Source organism: Clupea harengus, chromosome 18 (assembly GCF_900700415.2).
Source record: "Clupea harengus chromosome 18, Ch_v2.0.2, whole genome shotgun sequence".
NCBI lineage: Eukaryota > Metazoa > Chordata > Actinopteri > Clupeiformes > Clupeidae > Clupea > Clupea harengus.
The window spans coordinates 2,215,787-2,240,533 of NC_045169.1; the positions used below are offsets into that span (position 1 = coordinate 2,215,787).

At 44.2% G+C, this 24,747-nt stretch overlaps 3 protein-coding genes across 10 annotated transcripts in view; 1 reads left to right on the plus strand and 2 right to left on the minus strand.

Moving 5' to 3' along the window:
• Positions 1-824: 824 nt before the first annotated feature.
• On the minus strand, positions 825-6,369 carry naa40 (N-alpha-acetyltransferase 40, NatD catalytic subunit). The gene is made up of 8 exons (XM_012822171.3): positions 5,952-6,369; positions 4,768-4,863; positions 4,569-4,621; positions 4,354-4,449; positions 3,778-3,936; positions 3,498-3,581; positions 3,276-3,353; positions 825-1,968 (listed from the first exon to the last, which is right to left on the minus strand). The coding sequence occupies exons 1-8, from the start codon at positions 5,955-5,957 to the stop codon at positions 1,824-1,826; spliced, it is 717 nt and encodes a 238-aa protein (XP_012677625.1). The 5' UTR covers positions 5,958-6,369; the 3' UTR covers positions 825-1,823.
• Positions 6,370-8,008: 1,639 nt separating this feature from the next.
• rcor2 (REST corepressor 2) lies at positions 8,009-19,312 on the plus strand. Of its 3 annotated transcripts, XM_031584643.2 has the most exons (15): positions 8,009-8,736; positions 8,895-9,045; positions 11,794-11,859; positions 12,125-12,247; positions 12,558-12,614; positions 12,860-12,940; positions 13,152-13,204; positions 13,493-13,654; positions 14,756-14,880; positions 14,981-15,047; positions 15,460-15,693; positions 16,710-16,787; positions 16,899-16,956; positions 17,934-18,154; positions 18,933-19,312. In XM_031584643.2, exons 3-15 carry the CDS (start codon positions 11,829-11,831, stop codon positions 19,287-19,289), a joined length of 1,647 nt encoding a protein of 548 aa, XP_031440503.1. In that variant the 5' UTR covers positions 8,009-8,736; positions 8,895-9,045; positions 11,794-11,828; the 3' UTR covers positions 19,290-19,312. The 3 variants fall into 3 exon arrangements, with proteins under 3 accessions (XP_031440503.1, XP_012677622.2, XP_031440504.1); XM_012822168.3 differs by having other exon boundaries at positions 8,009-9,045; XM_031584644.2 differs by lacking the exon at positions 11,794-11,859 and having other exon boundaries at positions 8,010-9,045.
• A 4,584-nt stretch (positions 19,313-23,896) lies between these two features.
• The window catches only part of mark2b (MAP/microtubule affinity-regulating kinase 2b), a 43,509-nt gene continuing 42,658 nt past the window's right edge, over positions 23,897-24,747 (minus strand). For all 6 annotated transcript variants that reach the window (XM_031585569.2, XM_031585568.2, XM_031585565.2 and 3 more), the window contains one exon: positions 23,897-24,747. This exon is cut by the window's right edge and continues 139 nt beyond it. In XM_031585569.2, the coding sequence (XP_031441429.1) occupies positions 24,352-24,747 (396 nt within the window). In that variant the 3' untranslated portion in view covers positions 23,897-24,351.

A 24,747-nucleotide genomic window follows, 5' to 3' on the forward strand; every position in this document is an offset into this window, starting at 1 on the left:
AATTCCCAAGCTATAAACATTGGTTTCACATTTTGTAATTCTGGTAATATCATATGACTATAGTCCCCAATAAACACAAAATGGCCAGGAATGTGGCAGTGCTTAATGTTCAGTTGAATTTTTAGACAATTTTAGAGACTACAGGCAGTGGTGCACTTCATTTATCATCTAATACCAACATAAGAAAATGTTGCCTGGTGTCTTTAATGCATTATTATGTGTTGTTTGCGTCATGCATTTATACCGCCTGGTAAAGCTCATTTGCTGTAAATGCCTTTAACATTCAGAAACCTTACATTTTGAAGAAAACTGGTGTTGGTTTATTTTTATGCGTCAGTGTACGTCCCAAAGGTTTCTATAAAGGGCAGTGGTAAGGACTTTACCACAGGCTAACCTCGTGAAGTTGAAATGTCCTTCAAAATTCTAACAGTGCCCATTTCACCAGAGTTTGAAAGCCACATCAGGTCTCAGTTGTGAGTATTTTAATTCCTATTCAATGCAAATGCAAATCCTATACCAACGCAAATGACTGTTTTGATTACATCTTTAATCTTAACATTATAATTTCTCCATTATTCACGGTTTCAGTCCTGTGGACATGTTGGAAAGGAAGTCAGAGTGGCACAGACACATTCCCAGGTTATCAGTCAATGTACACACATAAGCCAGACTACTTACATTTGAAACGCATTGGCATGACGTTAACCTGATACCCTGTGACATGCGATGTTCACTCTGCTGAAGGCTGATATTTAAGATCCTATGATGATATGACTGATATTTAAGATTTCATGATGAATCCTTCAGATTTAACATAGAAATCATTAAAATCAAGGAAATTATCTTTATTTGCAACATTAAAATATAACACGTAAGAAATCAAAATGACTAGTCCCTTTCTGTACCAACATCAACACACAAGACTCATTTCATTTCTCCTCACCTTTTAATTTTACGTCTTTCTCCAAAGATTAAGTAGTTTTTCTGAGAAGGCAAATAGAATGAATATGGCAAACACGGGAAGACATTTGAACATAAAACAATAAAAGCATGTGAAAGTAAAATAGAAAATGTACACACCTAAACTAAATGACCTTTGCTCCCATGCCACATCTCAACCACTTCATCAAAATGTTGAAACATCAACACACCTCTCCCCAAAAACACCTGTTTATAAAACATTTATAGGATTTGAGTTTGATTTCAGTGACCTGAGACCGTTTGCGTGTCTTAGCAGTTTACCATGTAGAGTAAGCGAATGTACTCACTATTTACCATGAGTCTTGTTATACTCAAACTCAAGTAAAACTTAAGGTTACCTACTTAAATAACCTGTTTGTATATATATATATAGACCCTGAAGGAACTTCACAGAGAAGCAGCTATGAAACCCAGTGTGGCAGAGCACTGACAACACAGACCCACGATCACACTCGTCAGCTTTCTTGACTACATTTGTTCAGGGTTCAATTTAGAATTGAAGTCACCATGCTGTTTCCTGAGGAGAGAAATATTGAACTAAACTGCCACAGTAGGTCTAATTTCCTGCTAATACTCTAGCAGACCTACAGAATATATGGACTATAATATTGAAGGTTTTTTTTTTTTTTTTTGCAAAGTTGTACCAAAAGAGTGTTTAAAACCAAAGCTAAAGCGCAATATTTGTGAGGGTAAAAATGGCTGCATTAGGAAGGAAAAAGACCACTTTGGAGATATGTTTTGGAAGGAGGGCGTTCGAACGGGGTGGGTGCAATGGTGTCTCTTGGTTAGGATGCGTAATGAAGAAGCAGTGTGTATCTGAGTGACCAAACAAAACACCGTAACTAATGGCAGCAGCCGCCACAGTGGCCGCCTCCGTGCGCGTGTCCCGAGGCCTCGCCATGTTTTGTCCGCCGACTGAGAATCTCATAGGAACAGTCGTCTCCACAGCAACCAGACACACTAGGCGAAGTGTCATCGATCTCAAACCTGATTGAAAGAAAAAAAGAAAAAAAAGATTAGGAGAAAGCGAAGCCAACATCAACGTGTAAATGGTGGCTCTATACTCATCACTAATGCCTTCATTTTGGGTTGAGGATGAGTAGCCAACATCACACATGTAAATGGCGATCATGGTGTTGATGTGGTTAGCGTTGCCACACGGCTCTGAGCAGGTGACTCAAGTTAAATTCCTGGCCACTGCAGGATGCCTATGTAAGTCGCTTTGGATAAAAGCGTCTGCCAATTACTGGACCTTTTAAACAGTGGCTCTATGCTCATCACAGATGCATTCATTTTGGTTTGAGGAAAATGGAAATGGAACGTGTCAAGTGCTTTCACTTCAAACACAATAGAACACAAAAGGGCTGCAAAACAGGATACAGTCATAAGTATGTCCCTAAAGGGCATTCCATGTTTCTATGGGAACTCTCTCTCCATTACTGCCTCTAGACTAAACTGACAGGTAATGTACAGGTTCTCACAAGCTCCAAAATGTCGCAACAGCCCAACGGTAAGCACTGGTTCAAGCATGTGAATGTGCACACATGTTTCCTTTCATTTCCCTGGGTTGGTTAGTCGATTCTTTTTTTGCTACACACATAGCGTTAGCTTGCTTCCTGAGACACAAAACTAACAGGAATTTTGCACAACATGATGCGACTGCAGGACACTCCTTCTCACAACTGACATCTTCATGCTGATATGGGCACAACTTCTGTCAAATCTGTCTAGCTACGTCCCTATTAAAGCCCCAAGAGGAATAATTGGAGATAACTGGAGAGCGCCTACAGAGGCCTGTTGTACATGTGAAGGCCCATCCTTTATCCACGCTATTAGGGGAGGTTTATTCGAAGATGGCAAAGCTAATGACAGCCCATTCTCCTTCTGTGTGGTCGGCACCAGGTTTGTGTGCTGCATAACAAATCCTCAAAACCTATTTTCTTTTGGTTTTATTGCCCATCTGCCACCATGTGTCTAGTTTGCGACAAGAATGGAGACAAATATTGGGGATTCCTACGGGAGAGCAAGCATTCAAATATGCCGCTGGAGAACTGCGTTGCAAAATGCATATCTTCTGCGATTTGATGGAGTATTATGCACTCATTCTCTGTTAAGATTATTTCTTTTTGACTGATTGCCAACATTGTTTTCTGTGGCATCTAAAGGCCCAACAACAGTGCATAACGTGTTTTCAAACTCTCAGAACATGTCTAAAATCAAACCATGTAAAATGATAGTGAGCTCCTATGCATAGCAGATAGTGCAGGTCATGAGAGAGATGTGGAATGGCTCACTGTAAGGCTTCTCGGAAGAACTGGTATGCCCCGTGGTTGTGTTTGAAGACTGTCAGCATCACTTTCTTCATCTGTGTGCTGAGGGAGAGTAAGACTTCTTTTAGAATTGTGTTCTGCATTCTCATAATCAGTATGTTTTGGCACACACTCTCTGACATAAGATACAAAACTCTAAATATTTCGGACTCAGCAACTGTTCAAGGTATAGTCCTGATTGTGTACCTGTTGGCGATGAGTTGTAGGATCTGAACTAAAAATTTGCCAAGCCCTTTCCTCCGTACTCTTGTTTCCAGCTGGATCTCATAGCTGTAAAAAATGTTTTAAAAATCCATTAATATAATATCACGTCACTGACCAAACTCAGAACAAAATGGTGGGACCTTGAATATAAAGCAAGTCAATAGTCTCGTCAGCTGATTCATTTTAGGAGTTTTCATCTTAGATTTAATGCTGACATCATCTTCCATTGGAACAACACAGAAGATAATGCATATATACTCACCAGTACAGCACCTCTTCCCCACACTCCACATCAAACCGGAAGTGAGAGAAGGCCATGGGGGCTGAGTCCGCATCACAAACCAGAAGGTACCATGCTCTCTCATCCTTCATCTCCTCCCTCTTCTCTCTCTCCTTCCAGCCCCACTCACTCTGCTCATAGCTGGGCAGCATCAACACAGCAGGAGAGTGCAGGGCATTAAATCACTGACAGTTTGTGAAATGCTCTTATCTGAGGGACAGTGTTTTCTAATCCAATACCAAATGAATCTATTCACTTTCATTTAACTCAAAATGCTTTGAATCTTTTATTTCTAAAACATGTTCTAGAACAATCCAAACATAGTGGCAGACCCTCATTTCCAACAGTGTGCAGGACCAAACATGTGACCAATAAATATGCCACAAACAAAAGGATAAAGACTTCATATATTTTGCTATACTGCCAACTTGAACCGCAAGTAAACTTTACCAAGGCTAAGAAATAAACTAGTTTTGGGAAATACCCCTATACCACTCCCCAGAATTCATCCACCCATTCATTCTCTCAATTTCCCCCACTCATTCCATGTGTGCTTACAGTGTCTGCATGTTGGCTCTTGTCAGCTCATAGGCCCACTCCACTGTGAGGGGAGGGAGAGCAGACACCCGCTTACATTCGATCTGCAAATTCAACCTATGGGGTGTACAGAACAAAGAATGATTTGAAGTCAGTGACACCGTGACACCGTCTTAAAAGTCAGACACGGTATCATTGTTATGCAGAGATCCTTTCTGGTCAAGGTTCACACATACCCATTTCTGTCAAACTTCTTGAACACCGGTAATGCAGAAAGTGGATCATCAAGCTGAAAAAAAATAAAATAATAATAACTACAGAGTAGTAAACACTTTTTCTTTACTTGTTCTATTCTATTTCAGCTTCACTCCCACTGCAGATACTCTGTTGGTTCATGCCAGTCTCTCTCTCACACACACACACACACACACACACCTTGTTGGCTGCCTCTACTTTAGCACACACTGCATCCATGGCTGCCCTCTCCTCGAGGCGTTTCTGCTTCTTCTCCTTCGCTCGGTTGGACTTTCTCTGTGGAAATGAAGGAGGAAGGGTCAAGGACTAATGAAGAGATGCTAGACATAGCAAAGGGCTTAAGTGTTTGCCGGTCCACCCAGTTACAAGTTTTTTTCAGGACAACATTCTACAAGGGGACGGTAATGCAGATGATTGCTAAATTCATATTGGACAACAACACAGTATCTACTTGCATGGCAAGAGAAACAATGAGTATACACTCGTGAGCTTAACAGAGCTACTACTAATTGCTAAACAGACGAAGAAAAAAAACCTCTAAAAAAACAACTATTATAGTCATCACAAGGAAAAAGAGGAGGGGAAATGATTGGAGAATGAAAGAGTTTCATAAAAGTGCAATAACAATAAAGTAGGCTGGAATCAGTCATGGCCGGGCAAACGCACGTGCAAGTAATGGGCAAACTTTTTAAGTGACTAACGTAGTGACGCATGTGACCACTTTCTTTCTTGAGACGGTGTTTGTAGTTATAATTGATGTTTGGACATTTTCACTAATAACTACTTAAGCTTCCAATAGCTTGACGGTTTCCCTACGGTTAAGAAAAACAAGGCACATTGCAGCCACTGCTTCCTTTACTAATGCACGGAAGTTTGGCTTGCTAGCCAAGTTAACGTAGTTCCTCCACAAACAAGAAATACGCATTCGTGAAATTCTCTACAAGCAAAGATAACACTGAACGGCTGAATTGTAACATCTTGGCAAACCACGATGGGCTAGCTTGTTTTAATTGCAAACCTTTCATCATCTTCATCGATTTCTACCTGACAACAAAACCAAAATTCGACTCATAAGCACAAAGTTATTTTAAGGGGGAGAGTAAAACCTCCTTGAGCAAAGTTAGCAAGGCATCCTCATGTAAGAACCAAGTAGGACAATGCTGTTGCGTATGTAAGTGTCTAAATATTTCCACTGCAACTACCTTTCGACATTGGTAAGGACACCCCACTTTCTCTCCATCACAGTGACTTTTCAGGGATCATGCTTCTCTACGCACGGTCTTTGTTCGAATCGCTGCTATTACTCATCCATCTACCTTAACCAGCCTTAAGTCAAACAACAGATGGACAGAGAAGCGACTCACCCCCATATTGAAGTATTAAACGACCACCTTGAAGAAATTGTCTACCGTTAGTTATTTTCTTTAGATCTTGGCCAGCTTGCTGTAAATCAATGTGTGAGAGGGGCTTGTTGTGGAGATTGATAACAATGCTAGCTAGATGCTAGCTAGGTAGCTAACAAAGGCACAAATAACCAGTGGATCACAAGTAAATCCACTCGCGACTTTCACGTATATCGATGTTTACTTTTTTCGCCAGATTGGCGCCAAACCGTGGGGACGAGAATTACGTCTCTAGGCTCTACTCCCTCTCTCCCTCTCTTCTTTCCTCCCTCCCTCTAGCTCTTTCTTTCCCTCTCCGGCTTCGTGCAGCGACAGCTCAGGGAAATGACGACATGGGTGCCAGGGGTCAAGCTGTCTTCCAACACTTCCTCTTGGTGTCAGTGCATTCTAAATGTCTCGGTTTAAAGATTTTCTGATCCAACATGTACACTAATATATTTTATTCTGTAGTCTGTTCGCTGAGAAATCTGTTATTTACAAACACTATGTAGACTGATAGGGATATATGTTGAAGGCAGACTTAACGTGCAATGCCACATCCAGACGTCAGCTAAAAGGCCAAGAATGGGGAGAAATCCATAAGCTACATTATAGGACGAGGTCAGCAATTAAAATAATTTACACTACAGTATTTCATTAGAGTGCATGTTTTTCCTGTTTTGTTTTAGACTACTTGCCACCACCATGTAGAGATCTGTCAGCTTTTCAGATTAACCTATATAAACGGAGAGCGGCTGCAGGAGTTTTTACTTAAAGGGATATATAAGATTAACACAAATGTCATTTCTAGACTTCTTTCAGCGATAACCACGACAGTTAGTCTGTTTTCCTGGCCGACAAGAAGAGGTGGGGAATATCAGACAACATTGGCTATAGTGGATATAGCCCTATTAATTTCCACAGTACAGCGCTCATAAGATGTCATCACTCATCATTCGCATAAGCATAGCGCTTATTATTCGTGTTGCATTATGATTTATCCAGCTTTTATATTATTGGGCACATCCTGGTAGATCTAAACCTTCGCCACATCTGTCTGTGTGTGACTTGTATTGCATACAAGCCACGGTCTTGTCTAGGCTATGCAACATGTTTGGCATTGGCTATTGAGTATGATATGATTAGGCATGCAATGTAAGAGACTGGCGAAATTGTTTGTCGAAATTGAAAGTATATTCTAGCCACCGGTGTAAAAACCGCAGCCTAGGTTGCCCTATGCTTGTTGTGAGTGCCCCCTGTAACTAGCACCCCTTGCTCGCAGATGGTAGAAAGCCCCGCCCCACCCGTGTCTTTTTATAACATGTCTCCCAACAGAAAAACCGAAAAGAGGGACATGGACGATCTTGAATTCAACGCTTTGGTGGACAGGATCTTGCACATCGCCACCGCTTACTTTGTGGTGTATTTGGCAGCTATGTACTTGCCTGAGAATGAGAATACATACAATCTGATCTGAGGACACTGGCCTACTTCGTGTCCTTTAGTAATGTCCTATTTTATAGAGAGATTAGGCCTTCTGAGACAGGTTAATCATCGTGGAAGTTGCAAGTCTCCTCCCTTTATGAGCATCCGCGTCTCCACATTATATCTCCCCGAGATATACAACAGGCTCCCCATGTGGATCGCTTCCGTACAGGAGAGCCATCGATCGTCAAGCCTCCAATAAAAGTGATATTATAGGGGCCGACTAACACATACATTAAAGGAGGGAGAGGACCTCTGAAATAAGAGAATAGTAGAAGAATTGAGAGCGAGGAGAGGAACTGACGGGGCTTACACATAAATATGGAGAGATGGGGATGGTAAACGAAGTGTGGATGTGAGAGGTAATTAACTTACTCGTTAAGGATTATATAAAAAGGGATGCAAAAAGGAGGCATATGGGAGGAGTCCTGTGCTACAAGTGCTAGAATGTCAGCCTGAGATCTTTACAAACCCTTCTCAGTAGCTGAATATTGTGTAGAACACACACACACACACACACACACACAAACACACGATGAGTCTGCCCATCTGCCAGTGTATTGAATATACGTTTGCAAAGATCTCCTCATCCCTACTCTGAATCTCATCAGGCCATTCTGCTCTACTGGCATCACACCGCCAAACATCACATGTAGCCCATCATGAAATCAGTTACTCTGTTCATAACGAATAATGAATGGTCGAGCATTTCTTTTTCTGTGGTAAATAAGGGTAAATGGTTTAAAGTAATGCATTTATAGACGAGTAGATTGTCGCCTGTACCAAATTCGTTAACATTCGCCTTTCGCTTTTTTCAACTTGCATAGATCAGAAGTCTGGACGACCCCAGCACCACAATGCACATCTGACGAATCCATCCGCACACACCGGAAAGGACCCCCTGGCCTAAATGATGTATAGCAGGGTATATCGTTGATAAAGCAGATATCACATGTTAAGTCATGAAAATGTGTGTAGCACTCTTTAGCCCACCAACGGTACATTGCAGCTTATATGTAGCTTACCTTGCTACATAGAAAATGGGGTAGCCAACCATGTTCACATGAGATCCTGTTTTCTCATCCTAAAATACAAGACATTCGAAGTATGGTGTGACAGGCCTAATCTTGTTCAGCCAGAAATATTTCTGCAAAAATAATGTTCCATCTATGAAATATCACAAGGGACTATTTTTTGGACGCCGAAGTTTGTGAGAGATGAGCAAGAGACAGTGGCGGAATCTCCGCACGATTGCAGGGTGTTATTCGGCACTCACACACGGGTGAGCTCTGTGTTGGAGCTTCTATTGTTGCGTACCGGGACGCGTGAATTGGAACCGATTAAATAAGTTCGCGTTTAAATAATTTTCACTGGGCGATCTCAGTTTTTGGTGTGGCAGACCATTTCTGCCCTGAGATTAAACACTTAAGTGTTTTTCAGGGAAATATCCATAGAGACTGCAAGCTAGTGAGCTATCCCGGCTTCCAACTACAAATGTTCAACGACAGCTAGCCAACAACTGGAATTGGAGGACGCAAGTGTGGCTACACACAAAAGGACTGTGACTTGTAAGAATAAGAAACAAGAAGAAGTAAGGAGATGGAAATTGTGATTTATTTTCTAAAGAAACCCATTTAGTAATTGATGTGTAGCCATCCGCCGGTTAGGTTCGAACCCACGTTGATTTGAGTGTGTCTTCGGTATTTATATATGTATATTCCCCCAAAAATTCTATCGATGGCAGAGAAATTGATGAATGGAAATTGAATGGGAGGCACTTCTAGGCAGTTTTAGACTATCAATAAGTTTTAAAGTGAGCAAAGTGGCATATCCTAGAATTTATGGGGAGCTCTAGAACCTCGATTTATTTGGACAATCTCGCGTTCTCTGCTTTGAGGTGGGTTAATATAATGAGACTCAGTAGTATTCCCACATGTTTAGTAATTTCGAATAGAACTGGGAAGTGTTCTATTAGAAGTTGGCTCCTCTGTAAACTATTCTAATTGTCGCGTGTCCTCATCAGTCGAAGACTTATATTTAAAAATAATACAGTCCTGAATTGATAAACTCAAAGTTTTTGTAGCCTAATCAATTCAAAAATCGTGAATCGTTACAAAGTGTAGAAGTTCACGAATATCTTGTAGACTAATCTTGTCGGTTGATTACTTGTATGACCTAAGGAGCCTAAAATGCTGGCATCACTTTTTCACGTAAGAGAAAGGTGACGAGGTTAGCCTAAATAATGCATTGCCTACCCACCACTGGTAAAGCATCACAGGCTGGATAATGCGCTGATAACCGACTGTTGGGGGTATTGAGTCCATTGTTAGCTGGAAGGAGCAGGATATGTCAGTATGTCCTGAATGCGCAAAATATGAATAAACTCTGTTTTAGCCACAAACTGAACACGTTTGATAAGTAAGTTTGACAATTTGAAGGATTTCTGTCAAAAGCGCAGTCTCCGTTACTTTGTGTGGCATAGGCCTACTCCAAACAAAGGGTGCTCGCTCATTGTTAATTGGACAACGACGGACAGGAGAGAAGCTGGTAGTGCATGAAGTTGTGTAGTGCAAGAGTTAAAGAGCAAGGTGGTGTAACTGGGAAGTAAGGACATCTTGACTGTTTCTTTAGATATTCGCATAGGGAGGGTTGTCTTGTAAAGTGCCAATAGTCTATGATAGACGTAAGTTCTAACAACTTGCCATGACTAATCCAACTGTCAAGATTGACGCCTGATGGCGATCACACAAATTGCACTTCCACGGCCAATGTTTGTTGCCTCTCTTGAGGAAACATAAGCTGTATTCTTTCCAGTTTGGGGTTGCTCTTATCCATTAAATTGACATTCTAGTTTAAGTATTGAAATTGTATGTTGTAGATGTGTAGCTGAAATGTTTTTCAAACCATGAGGCACGGGAGCGATTTATTGTTTTGCTTTCTCATGCAGCTCATGATGTATTTAAGTTAAAACAGGTGTATATTTGTATTTTAAAAGACAATTGTGAAATACTGTAGCATCTTATTCTTTTTGTCTGGTGGGATTTACAGTTACATTTCTACCTGATTACTAAACTTACAGTGCATTCAGAAAGTACTGACACTTTCACCTTTTGCAGCCTTTTTGTCAACACAATTGGTTGAATTCACACAGGGAAAACAGGATTTTAGACACTTTTACAATCCAAAAAAACAAACAAACACACAACTAAAACCAGATCACACCCTTTACCCAGTACTTAGTTGTAGCACCTTTGGCAGCAATTACAGCCCAGTCTTTTTGGGTATGATGCAACAAGCTTCGCATGCCTCTTGTCAATTGGGGATTTTCTGCCATTCATTCATTCATGTATGCAGATCCTCTCTAATACGGTCAGGTTGGCTGGGGGCCGGGGACAGAGAGCCCACAGTCAGGTCTTTTCAGAGATGTTCAGTTGGGTTCAAGTCAGGGCTCTGGCTGGGCCACTCAGACATGTACAGAGTCTACCCTGAGCCACCTCTGCATTGTCTTGACTGTATGGGTCATTGTCCCTGTTGGAGGGTATACCTTTGGCCTAGTCTGAGGTCCTGAGCACTCTGGACCAGGTTTTCCTTAAAGATATCGTTAAAGATACTTTGCTCTATTCAGCTTTCCCTCATCCTTGACCAGTCGCCCTGTCCGTGTCACTGAAAAAAACCACCCCAACAGCATCAAGGTGCCGCCACCATGCTTCACCGTTAGGGATGAGGTTGGGCAGGTGATGAGAAGTGCCTGAGTTCCTCCCAACATGACGCTTAGAATTGAGGCCAAACAGTTCAATCTTTGTTTCATCAGACCAGAGAATCTCGTTTCTCACAGTCTTGGAGTCCTTTAGGTGCTTTAAAAAAAAAAAAAACTAACTCCAAACAGGCTTTCCTGTGTTTTTCAATGAGGAGAGGCTTCAGTCTTTCCACTCTGCCATAAAGCCCAGACCGGTGGAGTGGTAGTGATGGTTCTGGAGGTTTCTTCCATCTCCACACAGGATCTCGGAAGCTCAGCCAGAGTGATCAGGTTCTTTGTCCCCCCTCTCATCAAGGGTCACCCCTTCTCCCCGATTACTCAGTTTGGCCGGATGGCCAGCTCTAGAAAGAGTCCTGGTTGTTTCAAACCTCTTCTATTATGGAGAATTATGGAGGCCATTGTGCTCTTGGGAACCTTCAATGCAGTGCCTCGCCACAGTTCAGTCTTCAATCGCCTCTGCAGGCGGTTCCTTCGCCCTTATTGGCTTGGTTGTTGTTCTGATATGTATTGTCAGCTGTGAGAACTTATATGGACAGGTGTGTGCCTCTCCAAATCATGTCTAATCCATTAAATTTACCACAGGTGGATTCCAATCAAGGTGTAGAAACACCTCAACGATGATCAAAAGAGTTGGTGTCACAGCAAAGGGTCTGAGTTCTTATGTCAATGTGATTTCAGTGTTTCCGTCTTAATACATTTGCCAAACATTCTAAAATCCTGATTTCACTTTGTCATCATGGGGGTATTGGGTGTAGACTGATGAGGGCAAAAATAAATTGAAAATTATTTTTGCATAAGCCTGCAACATAACAAAAAGTGTAAAAGTGAATCGGACTACTTTCTGAATGCTCTGTTGCTGTGCTCTGATACGGTGGTGGTGTAGGGGACTGACGTGACTCTCTCTCTTTTTCAGGCATGCCCTCCGTGATGGAACGCTCCGGGTCGGGGGTTCTGTCCCGAAGCAGGGCCAAAACGATCACCAACGGCAACAGCCATCATTCTGAAGAAGAGAGCAGCGATGAAGAGCATGCTCATGGTATGGACGTAGTACACACACTCAAACACACAAACCTTTCTTGTGTTCTTTTTTATTTGTATTATTGTGGTTGGTTTGCTCTCTCACACTCATGTTCATAATTGCATTACTAGCATAAGGAAATGTCTTTTCCTGTGTATGAACAGAATGTCCACTCTCATGATCCTTCCACCTGATCTGTTGCATGTCCACTCTCATGATCCATCCACCTGATCCCTTGAGCTTCATCGGGGAGGACAAACAATGGGAATGTTTTTCATGTCTCATGTCACAGAGCTCTTTCTTTCTATCTCTCATTTCACTCCAACAGACAGTATGATCCGAGTGGGTGGGGACTATCAGGCCCAGATCCCAGAGTTCAAACCAGGTACGAGTTTGGTTTCAGCTTTGGACACGCGACTCAACTTGTAAAGTCCGACCAGATAATGAGTAGCGTCGGTGTCGCACACAGACTCAACTGTGTAGATCTTTTTTTAATCACCACTGTTAACAGGATCTGTTAAGATGTCTTTCACTCTCGATTATGTACAGAATGAGCAAAAATGACCCGTTGGAGAGAATAGTGTGTTTATATCCAGGTTATATCAGGTGTTTTTTTGTTCACATTAACAGATAGCACTACGCGATATGCAGAGAAGGACGAGAGGAGTATGCTGGTCTGGTCTCCCCACAGCCTGGTGTCTGGTGCTATGTGTAAGAAAATAAACTAATTCCATTGCAGCTTTAATGCTAGTCTTATGCTATACAATTTGAAGAACACGCACACACACACACACACACACACACACACACAGATAGACAGACAGACACACACACACACACACACACACACACACACACAGATTTGCTTCACAGATGTGTTTAAATGTATGTGTAACACCAAATATCTCTTTCTTCCCCTCAGTGGATGAATATATTGTGATGGCGAAGGAAAAGCATGGATATAACATGGAACAGGTGCGCTTCACCATGACTCTAACTGACTTCAGGCCAGTGTGGCTAGTGGAGCTTCATTTAGCTACTTTTTGCCAGTTGAGTTTAGCTAACTTTGAGCCTTCTCTATATACCCACTCTGCATTGCTATGACAATACAAGTGCATACATTTTGGGTGACACCAGTTGAAAAGTTGAACTGCTTAAAAATGCAATGGTCAGTATGGTAGTAATTATGTAGGTTGTTCCAAATAGACTTCAGCTTGAGCTCCATCCTTCCCTTTCTCCCTCTCCTCTCCCTCTCCACTGTAGGCTCTGGGCATGCTCCTGTGGCACAAGCACGATGTGGAAAAGTCACTGGCTGACCTGGCCAACTTCACCCCCTTCCCAGAGGAGTGGACCGTGGAGGACAAGGTGCTGTTTGAGCAGGCCTTCAGCTTCCATGGCAAGAGCTTCCACCGCATCCAGCAAATGGTGAGAACATCCCCCTCAACCCCAGTAGCGTCTGTGTAACACTGACACACACACACACCCCTCAACCCCAGTAGTGTCTGTGGAAGACTGACACACACACACACACACACACACACACCCCTCAACCCCAGTAGTGTCTGTGGAAGACTGACACACACACACACACACACACACACACATACACACACACACCCCTCAACCCCTGGAGCGTCTGTGGAAGACTGACACACACACACACACACACACACACACCCCTCAACCCCTGGAGCGTCTGTGGAAGACTGACACACACATCCCCCTCAACCCCAGTAGCGTCTGTGTAAGACTGACACACACACACACACCCCTCAACCCCAGTAGCCTCTGTGGAAGACTCACACACACACACACACACCTATGTCTGCTCTACCGCCTAACAGTAGAGATTAGCATGTTGAAGGACATAAATCTGCTCTACCACCTAACAGGAGAGATTAGTATGCTGAAGGACATAAGTAACAGGAGAGATTAGTATGAGATTAGTATGCTGAAGGACATAAGTATGTTGAAGGACATTAGTAACAGTAGAGATTAGTATGTTGAAGGACATTAGTAACAGGAGAGATTAGTATGCTGAAGGACATAAGTAACAGGAGAGATTAGTATGAGATTAGTATGCTGAAGGACATAAGTATGTTGAAGGACATTAGTAACAGGAGAGATTAGTATGCTGAAGGACATAAGTATGTTGAAGGACATTAGTAACAGGAGAGATTAGTATGAGATTAGTATGCTAAAGGACATAAGTAACAGAGATTAGTATGTTGAAGGACATAAGTAACAGTAGAGATTAGTATGCTGAAGGACATAAGTATGTTGAAGGACATTAGTAACAGGAGAGATTAGTATGAGATTAGTATGCTGAAGGACATTAGTATGTTGAAGGACATAAGTAACAGAGATTAGTATGCTGAAGTAACAGGAGAGATTATTATGTTGAAGGACATAAGTTTGTGAGAAGGGTCGTGTAGAGGGAGCTGGTGTGCATGTTTTGTTATTCAGTAAGATGTGTTTGTTTCGCTCCTCTAGTGAATGCCTCTGTTTGTGTGTCCTGTGTTTCAGTTGCCAGATAAGCTGGTCTCTAGCTTGGTGAGATACTACTACTCCTGGAAGAAGACTAGGACTCGGACCAGTGTCATGGACAGACAGGCTCGCAGGCTTGTCACCAAGAGAGAGAAGGATGACAGGTGAGAGAACTCAGTGTGTAATCCCAAGATACGGCGTGAAAGACAATGTTGCAAACCGGTGTTAAGTTACTTGACTCCTGATCATAATTATTCTTTTTAGCCACGATGAGATCGAGGAAGCAGAGGCTGGGAGCGACAGCGACTTCGAGGTCGAAGCAAAGAAAGAGGTGCGCTCAAACTCTTGACTGTTGGAATGTTTTTGGAATGTTTGGAGAAACATTAGTCATCTAGCATGTAGATTTTGCTCTTAATGAAGTGGTTTTATAATGTCTGTTGTCATTGCATTTGTCTTAACTTTTCCATGGATAAATGATTCGGAGAGTCTGTCTGTCTTGCGCTTGGATTGAAAGGCAGTTCTCCAGGGCCTTAAAGTACCCACCAAGGCACAACATACAACACTGGAGGGCAACACTTTGTGAATATCCTTGGCAACATTTTGGAGTCTTGTACAAAACACTAAGTGTTAGGGGTTTAATCAATATAGGTGTTTGGGGTTGAATCAATATCGGTGTTTGGAGATTAATCAATATAGGTGTTTGGGGTCCTTGCTAATATGTGTCCATGTTTCTTTCAACACAGACGGCAAAGCAGAACTTGGTAGGTCCCGGGGAGTGGGGTTCTGGGCGATCAGGCCCTATCCGGAAGGAGAACCAGGGGTCTCAGTACCGGCACCATCCCCTCAGAGCCCGTCGGCGCCCCCCAAAGGGTATGCACTTGGAGAAGGAGGACCTGCTCAGCCTCTCTGCATCCTCAGAAACAGGAGTCGTGTCCAACCGGCAACTGGACATGCTGCTCGTGTCCCTTAAAAGACAGGTACACAAATACAGTTAGGATCTTATTAACCAAAAAGAACTACACGTTTTCAGAATAAGTATAGTGTTTTTTTTCTGTTGCAGGGATTGAGAATGATCTGTGAGTCGTTGTTTGAAGGTTGATATGAGCCATGTGTGTCATGTTGACAATCCTGGACTGGATGCAAAGTCTTACCAGTTTGCTGTCAGTTTAATCTTAAGCACATTAGAGGTTATTTAACTATGTGACCCTGACATCCTCAGTGGACTCTTGGCTAAAACCTGCCTGTGTTGAGGCCATTACAGTATTCAGTTTAATCACTGGACACAAATGCTAAAATGAAATCTGCATGCCTCTTTCTAACAGTAAGTGCCATCTGTTCTGTAAGGTTGCCATGGTCTCTCATAGGAGTACTTGTACATACTGTGGGTGAAATAATAACCCCACTGAGGTAACTGCCCTCCAAGTCAGGAAGCAGGATCTAGGGGTACAGTGGTGCTCTGGGTAGAAGACAAGTGACCCCTAGTGTACTTCAGGGGAATAGACTTCTGGAGCAAATTCACAACGTGCTCAAGAGTATTTTTCCAAGCACCTGTGGGATAATGTATTGACCTGACCCTCTCACAATGGAGAATTACAGAGCTTGAGAGGAGAGGATAGTTGTGGTAGAAAGATCTACCATCATTGACGAAGCAGATTTTTATTTGGCAGGACTTGAAGTTGCAGTAGGTTTTTTTTCAAGTCTGAGAGGGTGTCTTCTAAAGGGGATGCCCTTGAGTAGTTGATGGTCAGTGAAAACACACATTCCAGTCTCGCTCCTGCTGGTATGGATAAGCCTGTGATGCTGGTTCCCATGGTGCACTTGTGTATGCTGTAGTAGAGGACACGTGTGGAGGACAAGAAAAAGCAACAACTCAAATGTCATTGAAACTCACCACCACTCTAACAAAAGCTGTAAAAACAGACCATTGGAGACCGTCTCTTTTGAAGTGAGCCCTACTTCACCATCTCAACCACAACCCACTCTCCCATCGCAGGTCCAGAGCATCAAACAGGTGAACAGCTCCATGAAGCTGGGTCTCAACGAAGGCATCGACACCGTCAGGCCCAACGAGGTAAGATGCTAAGATGATCTCTCATAGCTGTGGAGACCCACCCAGCCCTGTATGTGGACCACTCGCAACCTCACACCTCACACACCCATCCTCCTCTCTCCTCCGCTGCAGCCCAACCCTAAGATCAACTCGCGCTGGACCACGGAAGAGCAGCTCCTGGCGGTGCAAGGTGAGTCAGCCTGTCTCTCGTCACTTCGGCTCAATGTTGATGGGAGCGAGTGGGTGAAAGTGCTGGCCAAGGTCAGGCCAAGGTCAGGCCAGTCAGGACTACAGTCAGCCGTCAGTGGGCCTACATTTCTGTGGCTATAGAAGGCTGTGCAGACGGCTTCCCCTTCGATACATAAGGAGCCTTTCATGGCCATGAGATGGGCCTCCCCACCCCACCCCTAGATGTGTGAAACACCAGCATCATCATCTTACAGAGTTCTGTTAAGTGTCTGGTTTGTAATCTATTCCCTCTTAAGTACCTGTGAAACCCACTGCCTCGGGGGTTGATGCGGTCACCCTGTGCAGTGAAGGCCTTGGTACACACTCACAGTTCCCTGATGGAAGAGGCCAAACTGATTTAAAAGGCCCAGAGCATTACTGCCTCTGCCACTTAAGCTGGGAATGAAAAAGGTCACTGTCACCAGTGAGATACTGTGGGCCTCGAGGGCGGTGGTCTGGTCTTGGACAATCCATTCTAGTAAGCTGCTGTGACGGTGAACCAGTAGAAACTGAACAGCAGACAAGAGAGGTTAGCCAGAGCGCTCCCCTTAGGCAGATTTAGCAGGTCTTTGCCAGAGCGCTCCTCTGAAGCTGATTTAGCAGGTCTTTGCCAGAGCGCTCCTCTGAAGCAGATTTAGCAGGTCTTTGCCAGAGCGCTTTATCAGATTTAGCAGGTCTTTGCCAGAGCGCTTTATCAGATTTAGCAGGTCTTTGCCAGAGCGCTTTATCAGATTTAGCAGGTCTTTGCCAGAGCGCTGTATCAGATTTAGCAGGTCTTTGCCAGAGCGCTCCTCTGAAGCAGATTTAGCAGGTCTTTGCCAGAGCGCTCCCCTGTAGCAGATTTAGCAGGTCTTTGCCAGAGCGCTTCCCTGTTGCAGATTTAGCAGGTCTTCCGGACAGCAATGTGTAACCGCCTGCCTGGTGGTCTTTCTTCCGCAGCAATCCGCCGTTACGGGAAGGACCTGGGCGCCATCGCTGAGGTGATCGGAAACAAGACGGTGGCCCAGGTGAGCTCGTTCTTCAACAGCTACCGACGGCGCTTCAACCTGGACGAGGTGCTGCGGGAGTGGCAGGCCGAACAGGAAGTACTTCTGGGCAACGCTGGGAATTCAGAGGCCATGAAGGAGCTGAACGGGACCGCAGGAATGGAAGAGGAAGATGTGAGTAGAGGAAGATGGAGAGTGTTAATAGATGGAGAGGGATGAACAACAACAAACACCATTTATGGAAAGTCTTGGGAGATGATTTCAACTGACATTTGGCCTCATAGAATGGGTGAACTGTAGAATGATTCACAAAGTAGTTTTTTCCCCCCTTCTGAGAATAACCACAATTATTGCAATGTGAAGGGGTATTTAATTGATGGATTCTGAGTCAAGTGCCAAAACACTTAAAGAAGGACCAGGGAGACAAGGTCGAAGATTTTGAGTTTTATTTCAGCGTGCAGCCCGCGCTGGGAGACACCCCAAGCCTAAGCTCAGGAAGTTACTGACTGGTATTGGAAAAGGCATAACATTTATATTAGGCAGGTAGTACAGTTAGCATTATCAGTCAGCATTCTTCAGCTAGGAGAGGAGAGAGGAATGACCGGTGGTAGGGAATTCTAATCTACGCACAGAGCAGACAGCGACGGATTGTTAACTTTCTGACTCTCCCCTTCTGAGAACTATATGAGGTAAAAAAGAGCATTACTTGCTTGATAACCTGGGAAGATATTTATGGCAGGATTTAATTTTCTGAGTGGTTCGGGGTCCATCACTATATTCTATGGGAATAAATGACACAGGTTTCCCACTTAAATGCAGTCATTAATGAAACATCTGGAATCCAGGCATGATTGGTCTCTGCTGTTGCATGTTCTTGAACTGAACCCTTCTGTCTGTCATGTCATGTCCTTCCTTCCTGTCCATTGATGCATCTCTGTCCCTCTCCTCCCAGATGAAGATGGACACCGCCTCCCCTCTGTCTCAGTCGGGCACCCCCTCCCCCTCCTCCGGCGTGAGCTCCGGCCCCACCAAGACCCCTCCGCCCCTGACCCAGCCACCCCCACTGCTGCGGCCCGCGCCGCCCTCCGCACCCCCCAGCCTCCTGCGGCAGCCCCCACCTCTGCAGACCAGGCCGCTCCAGAACCGCACCCCCCACAACCATCCGCCGCCGCCCCTCATCCGCCCGGCGGTGGCCTCCTCCGGGCAGCAGGCGGGCCTGCGGAGCTCACTGGGCTCAGGTGCACCCCCTGCTGGCCAGCTGCCCCCATCTCTGGTGGGGATGAAGGTGGATCCGCCCCAGGCCCACTAGCAGTGTGACGGGGCAGGTGCTGGGGGGGGTGGGGGGGGGGGGGGTGTTGGGTATGGTATGGTAACACACACATTCATACACTCGGAAACACGCTCTAACTCAGGCAAGTGGAGTTCTTTCAGATCCTCTGAATCCTTTAAATCTTCCACTAAACCTCTCTTTTCTTCCTTTTCTCTCTTCCGTCTTCCCCTCCGTTACACACCACTCCTTCTCCTCCACTTCGCCGCCATCTAGTATTCTCCACACGCGTTCTGCTTCGAGACTGGCCTCGGCCTCAGCCACGGCCTGCTCATCGTCGCAGCGACGCCAACGACTCCTCCTCACAGCCTTCACGCGCAGAGAGGAACCCATCCTCTCACATCATGCACTCGCTTAGCTATCTCCATGGTAACCACAGGTGGTGTTATCAGTTTCAGCACCAACCGTCTTGGGGACCTTCCGTGACCCTGCCAAAGCTGTTCAATCAAAGAAGACAGAACTCGTAACCAAAATGTCCTCAATACAACCCAAGCCTTCAGAGCTATACACTGGATAGTCATGGAAGTGAAGGATACCATGACAACAGGCTTGAGCAGACCTCCCACCCACCATTGCCACCACGTATCACTATGGCAACAGTTGAACGTGTTGAACTGTGTACTGCAAGGAGACACATGCACAGCGTTCCAAAGTGTGTCGGTCGTCAGGAAAAAGGCAAGTGTGTGTGTGTGTGTGTGTGAGCCTGTGCGTTAACTGACACTCGACATAGAAGAGCCATGTACTGTTAGTATTACAATTACAATACTGTAAGTGATACAATTGTCCCTGTTTGTTTTTCCTTTTTTAATATATATTTTCTTGAATAGGTTTTTGAAGCTATTGTCAGATAGGTAGTTTAAGTTAGTAGTTACATAAGTTTATAATGACTAAGCACTAAAATGACCCAAACTACTTGATTTCATTGTGTACACACAGACACTAATAGATTGCCTGTCCGTCTGATGGCCACAGATGGAAATGCCAAACAGCTTGTTGTAGCTGGCCTGTTCTCTAGACTGCTTTTTTGAACTCTTTGTGTGAGGACTGTTTACATGTGAAACTGGAATTGCTTGTAATGTTTTGAGAAACTTTTTTTACTTTTCTTTTTTGTTTGTTTTAGAATAAAGAGAAATTGCCAAATGTGTGTTTTTATTTTATATTATATTTTGTTCATGGATTTTCTTACCACCTAAATCATGCCATTCTGAAGGAATAGTGAAAATACTATTTCTTAATATCCCCTTGTATTCTATACATCGTGTTTGTTTCAGGAAAGGCTGTTTTCTGTGAACCTGTAAAAAAAACAGATGCATAAATCTAAACAAATGCAAATGAAAGGCCTGAAACGGATAGAAGATGTGTAGAATGTCAACATTGCATCATTTTTAGAACTATTTTTGGCAATAAAGGCTTCTTAATGTTTCTTTAAGATGCAAATTCTAGCCTATTTGTATAACATCTCAAATCATTATGTAGTCAGTTGAAAGACAAACACAAGCCTCAGTTTTACTTCAGAAAAGGGGCGTAGATTTTATATTCCTCCATTACAGTCGAAGAATGTCGTACGAGAGGGTTTAGCATGTTTGTAAAATTGTAACGGGACACGGTCAGACCAGAATGATCAAATGCATTTGAAAAGAACAGTAGTGGCTAGCTAGTATCTGCCAGTAGTCGGACAGAACTTTAAAATACGCTACAATTCACGATTCCCCTTATGATGATGACGTGACGGCGTCCATTTATCAAGTTATTGGGGTGATTTCTGAGTAAAAGGTGTGGCTCCTCGAAGGGAATGTTCCAGATGTTCCTCTGTTGTTGACTATCAGCAGTAGACTTTTGGACCAAAAGAATTTGCATTAGTTTCCTACTGGATCTTGTCGCACAGGGGTAGGGGTCATTCCGAGGGCGATGGTGGTTCTACAAAAAGGTCTAACAATGACTATTCTAACTAGGTCCTCCAATGAAGAGGAGAAAATATATTTGTATACTATTATTCTTAAGCTGCTAGTCACAACAGTGGACTAAAGCCTAATGTGGTTCCATCCATGACCTAGAGTGCTCAAAGAAATGAGAGAAGTAAACATCTACGTAGTCTCAACCTGCCAGTGCACATGACAAACACTGCAGAAGCCCCCCCCACAGGCCAGAGAGCCTCAAACCGCAAAAGGTCTTACTGACGCCAGTCCCAAAAAGGTCTTGCAACATATTTTCAGACAGACTATTTGAAATAACCTTAATAATCATAATTGCCACACACTTATAAAGATCAGAGATGCTGGAGTTTTAATAATGATGCAGCATGAAGATACTTGAACAACAGAGAGATAACCGAACGTGTCGATTTGGTGCCAAACTTTTGGGAGGACATTTCGTTTCAAGTTACTCAGGACAATGTTCTGATGGAACATACCACACACTTTCACAGACCCTTCCATTTGACCATCATGAAAGAGAGAAGAGAATCACATTCTTTTTTTTTTGCGTCAATATCAACGCGACCTGTTTTAATTTTTTAGTATCATTTGTTTTTATTACTATCATTGAATTGATCATAACCATCATCTCTGCACAAAAAAAAAAAGTATACATGTTCACACCCCCTCTCTCGCTCACACCCTTGCCATTTTCAGAGTCTGACACAGAAATCATTGAAAAATTACAGCAATGAAAAATTTTGAAATAAAAATCAACCCTGAAGAAAATAATATTAATAACAATAATATAACAATACGATTCCCAGCACCATAGACAACGATCATTTGAGAGTACAACAAAAAAAAAATTATGTATTGAAAATAAAAACAGAAAGATCATCATCAGAGAAGATATAAAATATACAGTTGTGCACAGGTACCCCCAAACTGTTGACTGATAGGCCAGTAGCCCATCCATCATCATCCCCCCCCCACCCCACCCGACTATAATCTCTGACAGGTCGATTCTGAACCTACCCCTTTACCTCTGAAGTAGAGGATGAAGCATGCATGACCAGACAACTCAACACGTACACAACCTCATTCACAACCCATCTCTTTCTCTGTCACACACACACACATACACGCACGCACAAACACGCACGCGCACACACACACACACACACACACACACACACCTCACGTTCTCTCTTCTGTGCTTATGTCCCTGCCAGTCTATACTGTCTATTCTGCGAGATCACACCAAAACTAGATCAATAAAATATTGTAGAAAAAAACAAAAAAATAAGATAAATCAAAAGAAGTGACCAGTAGTAAAGTGATCTAATCTTGATGCTTGGTACTTTTCACTGTGGTCTTCTCACTATTCTCATCACATCATGTATGTATAGATATGTCTGTGACAAACAGGTCTTTGGGTTGCAGGGCGCCCCAATCTTCTCACTTTCTCTTACACACTTATGTGGCAAACTCCCTCTTTCTCGCTCTCTCTCTCACTCGCACACACACACGCGCAACCTCAGATTCTCTTTCATAAAAATACAATTACAGCGAAATGTGATATAACAACAACAATAATAATCAACAACATTAATGCTGATGACAGTTGGGCATCCATAGCACTGGAAGGCAGAGCACAAGCTTCTTCTCCTGGGGAGCTGGAGAGCCCAAGGCTGAGGGCCGTAAGAAGATGGAGACCAGCACGGACTCCTGGAAGATAAGTGTCAAGTCATGAGCCCTCTACTCACCAAAAGTCCTTTAGAGGGGGTTTCCTGGGTTTCTGGAGGATGGGGTGGGGAGTTCAAGTGACCAGCGAAGGCCTGTGAGCTGTACACACACGGCGATGGAGATGCAAGAGTTAAAAGGATGGCGGATCCTCCTGCCTCTCGTCTTTGTTTCAAGTGAGGAGAGGCGAAGAGAGGCAAAATGGAGATGTTTTCGTTTTGTTTTGGGTTTTTTTTTTTTTTTACGACCTCGGACATTCTCTTCAGAGGTGCTGGCGGTGCAACCCCTCAATGCCCCTAAATGATCACTGTAAGAATTGCTTCTGAATAAGAACAGACCACAATTGCCAATCATCCATAACACTATGAAATACATTCTGATTCTTGCTCAATTCATCAAAAAACAAAAGAAGAAAATAAAGGCAAAAACCACTGAACTCCAAACATCCAGTGAAACCCAGTAGACACGGAGCTAAAAGAAAAAGAAAAAAAAAACACAAAGTAGAGACAAACTAAAATCACCTTCCTGTGCTCACACAATCTGAAGGTGATCGAGTGTTTTGGCGATCTGGTGGTGTGTGTGAGTTTGTGAGTGTGTGTGTGTGTGTGTGTGTGTGTGTGTGTGTGTGTGGGGGACAGTTAAAGCAGAGATGAGAGATTGAACAGACAGACCTCTGCACGGACACAGACATGTCCACCAACACACGCGTGAGATCTCACGAGAACGTTGGCAGCCGTGAGACGTGGCAGTCTGTGCGAGAGCTTCAGATGAGGTGCCCGGGGGGGTGGGGGTGGGGGTGGGGGAAGAGTCTCAGGTCTGGGCTCGCTGAGTCAAGACACACAGGGTACGGGACACCCACCACCACCACCACCTCCTCCTCCTCCATCCCCTCCATCCCCTCCTCCTCCTCCTCCTCCTCCATCCCCTCCATCCCCTCCTCCCACTCACCCTACAACACTGATGTAGTGATTCTCCGCCCAAGCGCAGGCCTGGGCTCAATGAAAACTATTTGCGGAAATGAGGAAAAATATACAAATTCATTTCTGAGGGGCTCAAAGAAAAAGTGAACAGGGAAAAGGATGATTTTTTTTTTTTTTTGGAAGGATTTTAAGGACCCACCACAATCATTCTTTTTCTTTGACTGCTGCTTCAGATGGGGTCTTTAACCTACTCACACACCATAACCACAGAGAAGGCTGCTGCACTCGACCTCTCTGTGCAACAGCAGTGCTAATCACATCTTCCACTCATCTTCACATCCTCCTTGTTCAGTCTTTCCTATCCACCCTGGCATCAAACAACCTCTTTCTATCTCTCTATCTCTCCCTCCCTCCCTCCCTCACCTCCCTCTCTTCCTGACCTCCCTCCACCACCCTGCTCCTCCCTCACAGCTTGAGCTCGTTGGCGACCTTGGAGGCAATGTTCTTGAAAGCGATGGAAGTGCCCGAGATCCGCTTGAAGCGCACGCCGTTGAGGGAGAGGCGCGGCAGCTTGCACACCTCCATCTCCCACTGGACGAAGTCGTCGCGCGCCGGGTTGCCCGCCACACACAGCAGCATGAAGCGCTCGCGCAGCTCGTACTCGCAGCTGTTGGCGTCCAGCACCTTGCGGATCTCCTTCATCATCTCGCCGGGCTCCATGGACGACGTGGTCTTCATGCTCCAGGTGAAGCGCAGCGCGCGCGGCTTGGTGGCGTCCCTGATGGTGCCGGGCGGACCGCCCACCGAGGAGGGCGGCGGTGCCGCGGGCGCCAGCGTGGAGGCCGGCGGGGGGGTGCCGCT

Excerpts from the sequence above, each read along its gene's own strand:
- naa40 (XM_012822171.3), bottom strand. Across the intron at positions 4,450-4,568 it reads AAGAAGTTTGACAGAAATGG|GTTGAATTTGCAGATCGAAT; the intron begins GTATGTGTGAAC and ends TACACCCCATAG. Across the intron at positions 3,354-3,497 it reads CTACAACTCATCGCCAACAG|CACACAGATGAAGAAAGTGA; the intron begins GTACACAATCAG and ends ACTCTCCCTCAG.
- rcor2 (XM_012822168.3), top strand. The coding sequence starts at position 11,829 with ATGATCAAAAGAGTTGGTGTCACAGCAAAGG. Across the intron at positions 13,205-13,492 it reads ATGGATATAACATGGAACAG|GCTCTGGGCATGCTCCTGTG; the intron begins GTGCGCTTCACC and ends TCTCCACTGTAG. Across the intron at positions 15,048-15,459 it reads AGGTCGAAGCAAAGAAAGAG|ACGGCAAAGCAGAACTTGGT; the intron begins GTGCGCTCAAAC and ends CTTTCAACACAG.